At 45.8% G+C, this 15,803-nt stretch overlaps 1 protein-coding gene across 2 annotated transcripts; it reads right to left on the reverse strand.

The window, feature by feature from the left end:
• Window positions 1–335: 335 nt before the first annotated feature.
• st8sia2 (ST8 alpha-N-acetyl-neuraminide alpha-2,8-sialyltransferase 2) lies at window positions 336–15,425 on the reverse strand. 2 transcript variants are annotated; one of them, XM_035395019.1, is made up of 7 exons: window positions 15,211–15,425; window positions 8,157–8,213; window positions 7,882–7,956; window positions 6,436–6,573; window positions 5,223–5,480; window positions 3,052–3,345; window positions 336–799 (listed from the first exon to the last, which is right to left on the reverse strand). In XM_035395019.1, the coding sequence occupies exons 1-7, from the start codon at window positions 15,231–15,233 to the stop codon at window positions 514–516; spliced, it is 1,131 nt and encodes a 376-aa protein (XP_035250910.1). In that variant the 5' UTR covers window positions 15,234–15,425; the 3' UTR covers window positions 336–513. The 2 variants fall into 2 exon arrangements, with proteins under 2 accessions (XP_035250910.1, XP_035250909.1); XM_035395018.1 differs by having other exon boundaries at window positions 14,779–15,425.
• Window positions 15,426–15,803: the final 378 nt, after the last annotated feature.

The following is a 15,803-nucleotide window of genomic DNA, read 5'->3' on the forward strand; positions in this document are numbered from 1 at the left end:
CTGGAACCAGGCTGGTTCATTATACCCCTTTCCCACTGTAGAGCTGGAACCAGGCCGGCTCATTATAACCCTTTCCCACTGTAGAGCTGGAACCAGGCTGGTTCATTATACCCCTTTCCCACTGTAGAGCTGGAACCAGGCCGGCTCATTATACCCTTTTCCCCACTGTAGAGCTAGAGCTACACTGGTTCATAAATACCCCTTATGCCTTACCCCTTACTATAAATTACAAAATGCCATAACTTGTGGAGCTCCAACAACTCCACAATATGTAATCTTTGCGACTCTTAGGAAGTAGCACAGCACGACAGGCAGTTTTTAAACATTGCTTTCCAAACGAAACGGCATTAAAAAAAAAAAAAACATGGGCGGGGCTAAAAACCCCATAGCCCCGCCCACTCCGAGCGCACAGGCACCGGACTTTCAGGACAAAGTGCTTCAGCTGCCTCCGCGAGTAGCGTGCGTTTCCCCTTCGGGCTGCCCCCTTCCCAGAATCCCTCCCGGTCGCCGTGGTTACGTGTCGGCGCCGCAGCGCCCGATGTGGAGCCGCAGCGCCCCCTGGCTGTGCAGGTCCCTCAGCGTGCTGAACTCCAGGGGCATGGTGTGGGGGCTGCTGTGGGAGTCGTACTCGTAGGTCAGGGTGTCGTAGTAGTGGTACTTCATGGGGTTCCCCTGCGGGTCCTGGGGGAAGGGCCAGAACCCGTACAGGTGGATCTCGTCGCAGAAACGCGTTGCCATGGTGTACATCAGAAGGCCCGTCGTCGGCCTCTTAATTAGCACCTTGTTCGTCAGCCAGTAGCTGCCGGGAAGAAGCACAAAGACGTACAGCAAAAACGGTTAATGTGACGGGACGCCACAGACTCACAGTCGCCACAGAACAGCACCGTGACCGCGCGGCCTGTATGAACTCTGACCGCGTTCACATAACTAAAGACCGCACATTCTCTGCAAACCTACACTACTCAACAAACAATGCCCGAACGTGCTCTTCTAATCCGGACTACAAACACACTGCTAAGACTAACCCCTATACACTTAACTAAACATGACCGCATACTCAAAAACTTGGTATACACATAAAATAACTGCTCAGATTAACTGTGACCACATTAGCTCATTTAACCTGGACTGGATACAACCAATAGCCAGGGACTGCACAAACATGAAGAGGAATCCTCGACAGACATAGGACGATCCATAGGACTGCTTGCGAGGAGCTGGGATTGCAAACTCACAGGAGGTCAGACAGCATCTGAATACAGGAGCATCACTGCCTCACAGAGAAAGCTGTTTCACGGAACCTTTGCTCAATATTTTTCATTTTCTAAATGTGAAATGTACACCTTTCTTTCTTATTTTACATGAATTAGTTTCTAATTTTGAGTGGAGAAATAAGATTAGAGTAAAATAAATGGAGAAGTGTGCTATTCCCTGGCGGACACACACAGCTGGCTACAGTGAGGAATGAGGCTGTGTGAGCAGCTCTAGCCAGCAGCTGGAGCCTTTCTCCACCAGCACACACTGACACTTCTGACTGAGAGCAGCAGGAGCCCCAATCAGCTTAATACTGCCAGCAGCTTCTGCGCTCGCACACACACGCTCACACACACACACACACACACTCACACACGCACACCCGCAAACACACACATGCACTCACACACACACACTCATACACACGCACTCACACACACACACAGACAAGCACACACACGCATTCACACACACACACGCGCACTCATACACACACGCACAAGCACACACATTCACCCACACATACACACTCATGCGCACACACCCGCAAACACACACTCATACACACACGTACTCACACACACACTCACACACACACAAACACACGCACTCATACACACACACGCACTCACACACGCACTCATACACACACGCACTCACACACACACCCGCAAACACACGCACCCATACACACACAAGCACACACATGCACTCATGCACACGCACTCACACACAGACAAGCACACACACGCACACAAGCAAGCACAAACACACTCATACACACAAAACACATGCACGCTCACTGCATAGACAAGCACACACACATTCACGCACACACCCACACACAGACATGCACACACATACCCCAGCACACACGCACAGGGATGTACCGGGAAATCAGTGGAGATTTAAGGACTGGCTACAGAGTTATTGCTGTATGAACCTCTGGCTAAATAATTACCTATTTCATCATTCACAATCTTAGCAAGTACAAGAAAATACACCCACGTTTAATGAGGTGCTGAATACGAGTACAAGCCAAAACAAAAAAACAGACAGCAGAACACTCGTCTACTCTAAACAGCGTTTCATGTTTTACTGATGTTTTGAAATTACATCACGCTGTGTCTTAATAGTCAACATTACTGCAGTATTACACATCAGATTGCACTGGGGTACAGTTCCTAAAGTGATTCAGGTTAAGAGTCTGCCAAAATTCCATATCTGTCCATCTAATCATCTTCCAATTTATGCGGCTAAACAAATCACTCCCACTTGGATTTGAGCGGAGAGCTTCCTGGCACAAAATGGCCATTGAGCACCACCCAGGTGGATGCTACACACTGGTGGTGGTCGAAATGAGTTGTCCACACCTAACCTCACTTGGCTGTTTTCAGATCCACAATAGGGTCGATATGGAGCGCAATCCATTATCGTTCAGTAACAGCAGTGCTCAGCCTAAATTCTGACCTTGCAAACAGCTGGACCTGGTGACGAGCCCTGTTCTTTAAAACAGACGCAGAGTAACTGTGTCACAAGCACAGCAGACAAGCAACGCAGCAAAGGCAAAAATAGCCTCGACATACCGGAAAATAACCACTGTCCCAGAATCAGCAGCAGCAGCCCCACCCTCTCTTTTTGGAAACAAAACCTCTCAACCTCTAATAAAAAAAGAAAATCAAGTGTTTGAGAAAGCATGCAAGTTTGAGCTTCCTCTCTAAATTTGAGGACCCTTTCCGGGGTTGAGGACCCTCTCTGGGTTGTTGTGGGGAGTGCGGGGACCCCCGGCGCTCTCACCCGCGCACGGCGTGCAGCAGCCGCAGCGAGGGGAAGGCCGTGCGCACGTTGAGCGCGTGGCGGAGGATGAGGCGGGTGGCCCACTCCACGCGGTCCTCGCCGCCCTTGGCCATGAAGGCGGGGATCCAGAGCACGCTCCCCTCCAGGGCCCGCAGCCGCCGCACGAAGCGCTCGCGCCACGCCTCGCTCGACAGGTCCCGGAACGCCCGCTCCACCACCGACGGGTTCATGGTCACCAGGCTGGTGCGCCGGCCCACGTCCGCCGCGTACTCCTCCACCGGGGCCAGGTTACACCTGGGGGAGAGGGGGGGGGGGGGGGGGGGGGGGGGGGGGGGGGGGGAGAGAGGGAGAGGGGGGAGGAAGGGGGGAGAGAGAGAGGGGGGGGAGGAAGGGAGGGAGGGAAAGAGAGAGAGAGGAGGGTAGGGGAGAAAGAAAGAGAGAGAGGGAAAGAGAGGCAGAGAAAGAGAGGGGAGGGAGGGAGAGAGAGAGTGAGAGAGAGAGGGGGGAGGGAGGGAAAGAGAGAGAGAGAGGCAGAGAGAGAGAGAGAGGAGGGCAGGGGAGAGAGAGAGAGAGGAGGGCAGGGGAGAGAGAGAGAGAGGAGGGCAGGGGAGAGAGAGCGAGGGGAGGAAGGGAGGGAGGGAGAGAGAGAGAGTGAGTGAGAGAGAGGCAGGGAAAGTAAGAGGGGAGGGATGGACAGAGGGAGGGAGGGAGAAAAAGGGCAAAAAGGAGAGAGAGGGAGGGAGGGAGGGAAGGGAGAGGAAGGGCAAAAAGGAGACAGATGGAGTGAGTGAGGGAGAGGGAGAGAATGCTACACATAGCACCCCTGCAAGCTCACACACACACACACACACACGCACACACGCACAGGGAATCTAGCCTGGTGTGAATTCACTCAGCTAAATCGGACCATATACATTGCACCACATATGCTCAGCCATCAATGGCTGCCAACCCTAAAACCCCCCACCCCCCAAAAAATAAATAAATACATGACAGAAGCAGCAAAAAATTGGGAGGAGTGTGTGAACAAAAAACACCTGTCACCTGTATATTGCTGTTTATATTAAAGTCAAATTAAACCCTGGAAGAACAGGTTTGAAAATGCTGACCTGGCATAAAACCATAAAGCCCGTATGACCCCCGTGGCCGATGGGAGGGAAAGCAGGTCTTGCCAGGGCCAGCGGAGGGGCTGCCGTTAGCGGCAGGAACATTAGCCGCCTGGTCTGAGATGCGCTGGAACATGAGCTTGCCTGAGGATAGCATTGTGTAAGCACTCGTTGTTGCTCAAATGTTTGTCGTCACGGATGACATGAGTGTACATGGCAACTGGTCAAATGAGTGCGGTCAAGAGTAACGTGTGCATGCGGTCAATGATGGTTGAATTTGTATGGTAAAGGATAAAAACCCATGGTCCTTAGAAGTCCATTTTTAGTCTGGTTCGCCGCGCTGAAAGTTCTGCTAGCATAGCTCCGGCGCACAGCTCATTAAACTTCAGGGAGATTCAACAGAACCATTCAAATTTCAAATTTACCCAGCAGGACCTTAATTGCTGAAAGTGCTCGGCGCGCACTCTAAACCCCTGGGAGCGTTCGAAGACCCGTCTGAGAAAGCGGCGCCTCTTTTATCCCCGCCCGTTTTCCCCGCCTGTCGCTTAATTGCCGTCGAGTCACACCGTGGCACGCGCTTAAGATGTCGTCCTAAATTAACAGATATTAACTGGATTCCGTAGTAGCGCTGCGTTGTGTGGACGTGCAGCACGGTCTGGTGTTGAATCCTAACCGTGCCGGCGCCACCTGTGGGCGGGGCGGGGCATAATTGGCTGTACCACCGCCCAGGGAGAGTCTCAACCCCCCCGCCCCCCCCGGGGTCTGCCCGGGCCAGCCGCATGGCTGAAGCACAGAGTGACACAGCGGGGCAACCATGGAGCGGAAAAAAGCAGCAACCGGCGGTGTGTTAGAGAGCAGGCGTTCGTCCTTGCTCAACCGAACCGGTGAAGGACAGTTAACTACAAGACTGTTATGTTATGTTTCCCTATGTTGGATGTGCCAACATAGGGAAAAAATAAGTAAATTGCAGTTAAAATCTAGCATATAAGATTACACGTATCAAAAAAAAAACTACACTTCGGGGTACACTTTGTATCTGTTCTTCGGGGTTGCCAGGTTGCACACCTGATGACGAAATCGTGGGAGTCGATCTGGCGGCCGCAGCTGCTGTTGAGCAGGATGCCGGAGTTGCCCACGATGGCGCAGCGCTGGTAGTGCCGGTCCTTCATGGGCGACACGGTCGGCAGCAGCCGGTACAGGCTCTCCGACACGTTGACCGTGGACTGCCGGTCGAAGATGTAGTGGATGACCTCCCCCGGCCTCAGCGAGCCCCTCAGCATGGATATGTCCCTCTCAGCGTCCAAGAACTTCAGGATGTTCTTCCTGGGGGTGGGGGGGGGGGCACAAAAAATAATAGCGACAGTAAAAAGGAGAGCACAAGAAAATTACGATGTGAGGACAGGTCATTTAGGCCACCCTAGGCTTGTTATTTCGCCAGCCGTCTTAAGACAGCGCACAGCACTGTGTCAAATCTGGTCTTGGAGAGAAAAAAAAAAAAAAAAAAAAAGAGTTGGCAGTAGGGGGAATGTGCCTCTGAAAAGAATGCAAATTATTTTCCAGATAGAAAGAGCCTGGTCTTGAAAGCGCCATGAATCTCTGCTTCTGAATTAATACTTCCTGGCTTCAGTACAAAATGTGCCTTTTAAATCATTTCCGCTTGTTTTGCTGATAGACCCGAACCTGAAATTGCTTCTGCGGTTCACTGTATTGATCCCTTTGAAAATATAGGAACCTCAATCAAATCCCCCCTTACCCCAGAGTCACACCTAACGTGGCAACTGTTCTCTATTCCAGTGGGAAGTCATTCCTTTTCAGAAGGAGGAAAGCGCTGGCGAGGTGCGTTTCTCAACTCGCCAGCCGCAGTGTGGGCCGAGGACTGGAAATATTTAAACCGCTGCGACAACGGCCCCGAACGGGCAGCACTCCAACCAATCAGGGCAAAAGAGAAGAGACACACCCCCGTCCGTGCCGGGGATGGATCTCCTGGTGCCTCGTTTATCAGCGGCACGCGAGCGGACTGCGTCCCGAACCGCGGGCAGCATCCACGCTTATTCATCCATTTTAAAAAGAGGCTTCCAGGGAACGCCCTTGCCTGCTTTATTTTTTCTGAGCAGTCAAATACGGTTCCCTGTGGCTGAGTGGGAGGGCAGAGCAGGAGGGGCGAGCGGGACCACGGAGGTGTGTTCACTGTGCACTGCCCCTGAACAGACAGCAGGAAACCCCCTTGTGTGTAAATCCAGGGAAGGTCTCTACTTGTCGGGGTTAGGTTCGGGAATACCTGATGGAGTTCGAGAGGGTCCTGTTGAAGCTCCATTCAGAGGAGGGGGTCGCCAAACTGGTCTCGGGGGAAGGGGTGATGATGGGCCCCGGTTTGGTCAACGGAGTGGGGTCCGCCTCCGCCTCTGCCTCGTCACCCCTGAACCCAGAACACAAAAACAGCACACCGTTAAAAACCAAACAGACAGCGCAGGGACACCAAAGCGGTCAGGGTTAAGAAGGACACACAGGTGGCGATGGAGATCAGATCCTTCGGGGCATTCCGCCCTTTGGCATTTCACGCTAAATTTCACGCCCGCGTGAGTGAGGTGTGGGTTTCCGGAAAGCGCGAGGGGAGGTGTGTGTTGCCGTCGTTCCCCTACAACAGCATCATCGGACGCGCCACACAAACGCGGCGGCGGTCTGCGGCCAGCGCGCGACGCCATTGTTGGGAACAGCGTGATGAGAAAAGGGGCCCTTCGCTGCGAACCGCCGGAAAGGAACCAATTAAGTTTCAGATTGCGAGCGGCGTCTCGCGCATTTCGCACGCCGGGGATTTCCAAAGGAAAAAAATAACGTTCTTAATTGAAGTGACTGATTAATTATTTCATTAGATCAGCATCATTTGGTAATCCATACGCCGTTTTTAACCCCGTGGAGGTTCTCTCACGTTTCTATGGAAACCAGCAAATTAATGAGCTTTCACAAATTTTTTTTTTTTTTTTTCTCTCCCCCCCGCCTCAGGTCAAAATGGAAAAAGAGCTCAGTAAGAACCCGGAGATTTTATTCCAGCGAGCAGAGCAGCATAATTCTTTCTGAATTTCTGAATATGAAATGGGGAGGGAGAGAGAGAGAGGATCAATGGCATCACACCAGGGCAGCTCCACCATGGGCTTGCTGAGCCCACAGGCCTTCTGCCCAAGCCAAACACTTAAGCCACCACTCAGCTAATCAGTCCCCACTGAACAGACTACAGGTCGCTGCTCCCGCCCTGAGAGCACACCAGCGTGCTTTAAGAAGGGCTAGCTGCTGGGCGGTTCATCCTGCGCACAGGCGCGCCTCACGATCTGGCAACCCCTGCGGGCTGCGGTCGGTCGGGTGTGGCATCATCCAGGGTTTTATTTGACAGGTTTCTCAACGGCCACCTTGTCAATAATTTGGTCGGAACGGGCGTCTGCAGGCTGCTCCTGCCACTGCAGGCAAGGCGTGCTCCTCTGACCCGATGCCTGCCAAGCTCAGCCGGTGGACTGTCGAACGAAAATAAAATGCGGCTGGCGCCAGACGCTTCGGCGAGAGGGCGCGTCTGTTTTCTCCTGAAACGGCGGAGGACGGATGAGGACAAGACAGGCCTCAGACATTACCAATTAGGAGAAAAGGAAATCGATGGAGCTTGAAATGGTATTTAAAAAACTGACTTGTTAAAAAATAAAAAAACACATACACAAATAAATACATTTTTAAGCCGCACCTGATGATAATGTTGGTGTCAATCTCGTCTGCGCTGTGCCGGTTTGAGGGAGGAGGTCGCAGCGATGGGACCGGCCTGGAAAAACAATCGGGCGTTCCAGATTTGGAGAAAGGGAGAAGATCAGGGGTTACGTAGTGGCCTGAATAGATAAACTATAAACATTAGAACTGGAGCACGGCAGCCCTGCAGACAGCAGGCTGCCTTTGACCAATAAGCTTGTCTGTGCCTGAGAACACGCGTCTCACTGAAGACGCCGCGCGGAACGCCCAACTCACCTTTCTGATTTCGGCAGGAAGCTTTGCGGGTAGAACTTCCTCGAGCCTCCATGTTTCCTAAACCAGGAAAGGAAAAGGAGAAACGTGCGGTGAGCAGCACAACTGTTTCAGCGTGCGTCACAGAGCCACGTCTTACATTATAACAGACCAGAGTGCATCTAAAATTGGAAATGTTCAAATGGTGTGCTTTGGTAGCGAGGAAAATCAAGTGAACGTTTGAAAAAGAGCCAGGACAGGAAAACTGCCCTGAACTAAGGCTTGTTAGCCACAATGCAATGTTGTAGTTATGTTCTTACCCGTACAGTAAATGCACTTCATCCGATTCCCATTCTAAATGCCTTGGACGTCAGATAATCAGCCTATTGTATTTTACAAAATCACTCAGGGTGGCTCTTTGCCAGACTTTTTTTTTTTTGGCAAACAGTCAAACCTAGAAGTCCCAGAGCAGTCAGATGAGATGTGTGTGGCTAATGTTAAGCTACTGCAGAGCTATTTTATCTGAAAAGGGCTGATGTGGGTGCAGGTTTTTGTTTTTTCACCCAGCACTAAGACACCCAAATTCTCCTTAAAGACAACAATTCGTTCATTAGTTGAAGCAGGTCTCGCAGTGCTGGGCTAAACCGAAAACCTGCACCCACATTGGTCCATTTCGGACAAGTTTGGACGCCCCAGTGCTAGAGAAACACTTTAATTGAAAACAGGCCCAATTGTGATCAAATGGTGCACGGAAAAATGATCATGGAAGCAATGTAGAATTCCCCACCTGAAAAAAAGGCTTTTGACCACAAAGGCAAGAGAAACAATCTCCAATCAAGGCAACAAACCTGCCTCTGAGCTACACGGAAACCTGACAACTGCACTTATGAGAAAAAAATCATCCTAACAAATGGGGGTTCTCTTCCACAAGACAGGAATATCAACAGCAACAAGCTCTTATAAATGCATTTAAATGGCGGTGTGTGTGCGAAAGGTGCATCCCAAAGCACACAACAACATGATTCATCAATTCTATTCAGAATTCAAATCACCTAAAGAGCCAGATTAATAGGAAAGGGACCAGGGCAACAAATTGGTATGAAGACCTGAATAAAAAGCTAGCTTGCAGTGCACCTCTGAAAAGCATGGAAGTGAATTCCACAGATGTGCAAAAAAAAAAAAAAAAAAAAACCTAAAAGCTCTTCTTCCTCATCCTTTCATTAGACCACAATTAGGGGTCATCAACAAATTATCACTTGCTGAATACAGAGTGCAAGTGACAGCAAAAAGTCCAAACAAATATCCTAAGAAAAAATGTTCTAGTATTGGTCCATAAGATCTTAAATTCAACCCAGTATTTTTCTGTGAAACAGACTGGTAGTGAAAGGACAGTAGTGGTAGTGTATGGGTGGGCACTCTGGCTACTGTATTTTGGACAAACTACGGTTATCACAATGTTGAGGCTGGTAAACCATCAGACATTCAATGCATTACAATAATTCAGCCTAGACGTTACAAAGGAAATGCCCCAGCACTAATTGGCCTGTTTTCTTTATCAACTATTATTGTGGTATTCTATAGAGTTTGCCCCTGCATGCAAGCCAGTTTTGCTCATAAATGCTTAGAAATAATTTTCATGGTTACTTATCATGATTAAGTGCATAGGGCAAGAAGACAACCAAATTAAATGGTGATTTAAAAAAAGCATGGTATGAGAGAAAATGAACTGCTTTTACAGTATTCCTGAAAGTGATCAAGCAGCCCTTTTTGGGGAAAAAAGAATAGAATGTGAATGTTTTCACGCATATTGTGAAGGAACAACACATTATGTTTCTCATTTCATGGTTTGGCTTTTTATCCAATAATTTGTAAACTGTAACTGTAAAACGTCAGACAATGAAAACAATGTTCAACAGTTAACCGTCAATAGAAACACAAATCCACAAGGATCTTACAGATAAATATAAACGATGTATGAACAACAGTTTTCATGGATACACACACTGTGGGATAATTGGCAGTAGGCCAAATACAATTTTAAACTGAATAGTCACTTTAAAAACCTTCACCAGTTTAAACCCTTAACAAAAACAAACTCTGTTTCCACTGTTAATATGTATAGGTCTTGGCAACAATAGAAGTTTACTCAGCAGTAATGAAGAACTACACCCTTCAATGTCCTTAATCCGTTGATGAATGTGAACCTTACAAACAAAGAATTGAAGAAATCAAACAACCACAGTCAAACCTCTGCTCACTTGTGTGCCAAGTATTTGTAATAAAAAAATAAGGTGAACAAACATCTCCCGGTAAAGAAAGATCACAGACAGACAGACATAATGTACTTTTCTTAGAAGACACTCACTTACAAGTCTTAGTATTATAACGAGAATTATAATTGTGTACTTTCTGAAATGTAATCTATTTATACAGCATGGCAGCTAGCTGAAGTAATTAGGTTTAGGTACCACACTCAGGGATATAACTGTCTCAGACATAAACTCCTATGCTACCCTCTCCCGAACACCTCGATGATACAAAATATAAGAAATTAATTTACAAAGTGCATGCAACTGTTATTAATACATAAATACAATTAAAGATCCACCCACAAAAGTGGCTGCAGAAGAGAATTATTAATACAGAATGCACAGCAAAATGTTCAGGGTAAAACCAACTCTGATAGAGCACTCATGGTCCTGTTGGACTTGCATAAGCTCTTCTAGTTTATTTACCACTGGAACTTAAACCAGGTTTGCAGTGTAGAATAGCTGTCAAGGAACTGGCCTCATAACCTAAAGGTTGCAGGTTTGATTCCCAGGCAGGACAAGGACAAGCTTTGAGTATTGTACATAATGTAAATTACTTCCAAGTACTGTATCTATCTGCACAAATAAATGATATGTAAAAATGCAAAAGCTGTGCAATTCACTCTGGATGAACAGTGTTAAATGGCTGTAATGTGATGACAAAAGTTACTGCGTAAAAGCAGTTAGTGAGCTTCACACAGCAGAGGTAGAGAATGTATATTTAACCTGATAATGGCGCAGAACAGAGGACTATTTTACTCAGTGAATCGACATCGTAGCAAAGGTTTAAGGGACCACGCTATTTTTATTTTAGTTAAAGCTGCCATCCTTCTAAGTAAACTTCTGGCCCAGCAGAATGCAATGGTTCATCGAACTTATGTTCACAGTAGCCTACATTATAGGTTAATTTACAACATTCGCCCGTCTCTAATTAGGATTGTCCTACTGAAAGAAATTGCAAAACAATGAACGCAATGCCGTTAGCTAACAGGTCAGCTAATATTCATTATAAATAGCATTGTGAGAAAAATCCGTTTATACATACCCAATGTCTTCTTCCACTTCAAAAATAGCAATTATTAAAAATGTTATGAGCAATATCACAATCCCGAACATCAATGATCGAAATGTAAACGACATGACTGGAGTGTGTTCTTTTTTAATGAACACTATATGAAAATCATTCGTTACACTCAAATATAAAGGATGTATGAACAACAGTTTTATGGGGACACGCCCAGTTGAATAATTGGCAGTAGGCCAAATAAAAGTCACTGTAAAACCGTTACCAGAATAAACCCTTTACCAAAACCAACTCCCTGTTTCCACTGTTTAATATGTAAAGTCCTTGGCAACAACAGAAGTTTACTCAGCAGTAATGAAGAACTACACCCTCAAATATCCTTCATTTGTTGATGAATATCAACCTTACAAACAAAGAACTGAGCAAATCAAACAACCACAGTCAAACCTCTCTTCTCACTTGTGTGCCAGAAATTTGTGACAAAAAATAAGGTGAACAAACACTTCATGGTAAAGAAAGATCATACAGACATAATGTACTTTTCCTAGAAGACACTCGCTTACAAGTCTTAGAATTATTACAATAATTATAATTGTTTACTTTCTGACATGTGGGGGGGGGGGGGGGGGGGGGGGTTGTATTGTGTTAAGCACTTTGTGTTACATTTAACTTATGAATGAAAATGAAGTGCGCTATACAAATAAAGTCTGATTGACTGATTGATGTAATCTATTTATACAGCATGGCAGCTAGCTGAATTAATTAGGTTTGGGTACCACATTCAGGGATATAACTATCTCAGACAAACTATGCTAACCAATTTGTTACATTCCTTTCCTGAACACCTTGATGATATGATATAAGAAATTAATTTACAAAGTGCATGCAACTGTTAATGATACATAAATAAAATTAAAGATCCACCTGCAAAAGTGGCAGCAAAAGAGGATTATCAGTACAGAATTGACTCGCATAAGCTCTTCTAGAGTTTATTTACCACTGGAACTTAAACCAAGTTTGCAGTGTAGAATAGCTGTTAAGCAACTGGCCTCACAACCTAAAGGTTGCAGGTTTGATTCCCAGGTAGAGCATTGCTGTTGAACCCTGGAGAAATGTACGGAATCAAAATTACTTCTATGTACTGTATCTAGCTATGTACTGTATCTAGCTGTATGAGTAAATTATATGTACACGTGCAAAAGCTGTGCAATTCACTCTGGATGAAAGTGTTCAATACCTGTAATGTAATGACAAAGGTTATTTGCATAGAATTAGTTAGTGAGCTTCACATAGCAGAGCTAGAGAATGTATATTTAAACTGATAATGCCGCAGAACTCTTACACTGAGGATTAGGGAGTTCAGACTCTTTTATTCAACTGTCATCCATGAGCAGTGCAAGCCTTTTAAATTAAATAAAGTTGTAGGCAAATAACTAAATAAGAAAAGTCCACCGTCCCCTCAATTGCTGCATCACTTACAGTCATTGGTGCAAATCTAAACCGACATTTCCTGAAACAGGAAGTTTATGAAACATGAAGTTTCATCAACAATACTTCTTACCAAACTAAATTAGTTGTAAAAATTGTCTTGATGCATCTTTTTCATCTGAGTCACACACTGCTCCAGTATCACAGGAGTTCCTCCAGAAAGTCTTTGAATTGAATTTGAATCTGCAGTGCAGGTTTATCGCACCAAAGTCTCGTGAGAATAGTTCTGAAAAAGAAAAGTTCTACCACATATCTCAGCTCTTCAAAGAAAGTGAAACGTGTAATTTTGTCTCTCGGCTGTTTCTCTCCCAGTGACAAGTCAAACACAACCTCTGCCACCTTGCCTGTAGTACACCCAACCCCCCTGTCCAGCACAGTCACACAGCCTCCTAAAAAAAGACCACTCAGCCATGAAGAAATCTGGCGAGCAGTCAAGACGCGAGTGAGACGCGGTCTCCGAATGCTTGCCATTTGACAATAAGCAGCCGAAAGCCTATGTGCTGTGTCTAACTGCGGTATCGATTTCATGTCTCTGTTGTTGTTGTGAGTTAAACTGATAATCATGTTCTTGGAATGATTTTCTTTTGAAGTAAAAAAGCATTTGGTTGAAGCAGTCTAATATTCCCATAATTATTTAAATATATCCCAAATCCCTTTATGAAAACTATCCGTAATCTGCTTTCAATCTGCAGTACTTCACTCATGGTTCCTTGGTTCATATGAAATGGGTGAACAAAAAATCTTTTCTCCTCCCACTCTTCTTTGCTGTAACCTATTTACCCACTCAGTGGAATACACCTCTTTTTTTCATTAAACCCATCCACTGTTTACTGAATTACAATTTAACAGTAAGATGACTTAGAACTGTATGGCTTCCTTCATATGGAATATCATTATAGTAGCACATACTCATGTTCCAATAACAATGGGGGGGGGGGGGGGGGGGGGGGGGGGGGGGGGGGGGGGGGGAGGGGGGGGGGGTCATAGGCCTACTCGGACATAAATAAAGGTCATGAAAAACTACGGCTTGTATAGCAACCCCCCCCCCCCCCCCCCCCCCCCTTTTTTTTTTTTTACTCAGATGAACTATTCAAACACCAATCGAGTTTAAAGATTACCATAAATAGGCGATTACCGCCTTGTATCAAATGAATATTTCCTATGAAAATGGGGTACATGATCTCTGCAAGATTAAATTAAATTGCGATTAAGATTCACACTGAGGTTTGGTTTCGTCGGCTATAGTATTGAACCAAACTCTTCAGGCAGTCGAGTTGTCTTCCTACAGCGGGCGTATGGAGCCATATGAGATCTATACGGTTGTTCTTGCATTATAATGGAGGCGTGTCTTTTCTACAACTGCTGTTGTCAATCGCATAAGAGTACAAAAATATCCAAAAAATAAAAATGTATTATTTGGCGCACTGATTCTCCAAAACGAGACACTTTAATAATTCGGTTGCAGGAGAGTGTAGAATTCTGTACCGTATAGCTGACAGGCTAGAAAACAAATACCCTCAAGAGGACTACTTTACTCAATGAATCAACATCGTTAACAAAGGTTTAAGGGAACACGCTGTTTTTATTTTAGTTAAATCTGCCATTCTTTTAAGTAAACTTCTGACCCGACAAAATGCAACGGTTATCGTTATGGTCGCCGTAGCATACATTATAGGTTAACTTACAACATTCGCCCGTCTCTGCATAATTAGGATTGTGTTGCTGAAAAATACTGCTATCAACTATCAGCGCATTGTCGTTAGCTAACTGGTCAGCTTAATATTCATTAGAAATAGCATTCTGAATAAAATCCGTTTATACATACCCAATTTCTTCTTCCACTTCAGAAATATCACTAATTATTAAGAATATTACTAGCAATATCACAATCCCGAACATCAATGATCGAAATTCAAACGACATGACTTGAGTGTGTTCTTATTTTTTAATACATACTACATAAAATTATTTGCTTAGCTGATACTGATATATAAAGCGAATGTAGCATGTCAATTTCGATGAAAACGCAGTGAGTTCCAGGGAAACGATTCTGAGGCTGACGTCCTCTTCTGTTTCTACTGTCTGCTGTAGCTAGCCAACTCTGCCTCGCCTCCACCTCGATGTCCCCCCTGGAATACGGCGTTTAATTTACACTCATGGTCCACTCAAACTTTCAGTGCAACTACAACACACTGGAATTTTAAGATAGCTATAAGGAATCGCAGCTACTTAAATCTTAAAGGCACAGCCCGCTCACCAGGCGCAAATGAAACGCGACATAGTAGCGTGTGTGTGTGTGTGTGCGCGAGGAAAATCCAGGTTCAGAAAGTAAAAGTCCTCCCCGTTATTTTGTTCCAATCACCTTAATTTGCTAATTAGCACAATTCTTCCGCCGGGAGGTACAACTATATTTAATGAAATCAGCTGGCTGAGTTCGTGGGTGGAAGAAACACATGATAGAACTATTACTTTCTGACCCCTGGACTTTCCACCTCCGTGCGTGTGTGGAGAAAGAGAACTGAAAAACCACAATTAACGTTGATATGCTGATCCAATGGCTTAGGCTACTAAATTTACCTTGTCCGCTACCACTTTCCGGCTGTCATTACGTTTTTATGTATTTAGTCCGTTCTGTATTAGGCCAAAGTTGTGTTGATTTTATCCAGCTTGGTTTCTTGCACCTTAAAATGACGATACGCATAGGGTACATTGTAGATAGACCCAGTAGTATTTCCATGGAAACGCAACATTTGGGTAACAGTGGGGGGCTTCATTTCACACCACTCCTCTTGAGGCGTGCGCTTTCATTGTGCTCCCTGATATCAAGTTCAAGTGTTGATGCTTGGTACA

Source organism: Anguilla anguilla, chromosome 16 (assembly GCF_013347855.1).
Source record: "Anguilla anguilla isolate fAngAng1 chromosome 16, fAngAng1.pri, whole genome shotgun sequence".
Taxonomy (NCBI): Eukaryota; Metazoa; Chordata; class Actinopteri; order Anguilliformes; family Anguillidae; genus Anguilla; species Anguilla anguilla.

Bases quoted from the DNA above. Each gene is read 5' to 3' on its own strand.
- st8sia2 (XM_035395018.1), bottom strand. From the start codon at position 14,876: ATGTCGTTTGAATTTCGATCATTGATGTTCGGGATTGTGATATTGCTA. The intron at 6,574-7,881 runs GTGCGGCTTAAA...TTCTGGGTTCAG, and splicing joins GACACCAACATTATCATCAG to GGGTGACGAGGCAGAGGCGG. The intron at 5,481-6,435 runs GTATTCCCGAAC...CCCCACCCCCAG, and splicing joins ACCCTCTCGAACTCCATCAG to GAAGAACATCCTGAAGTTCT.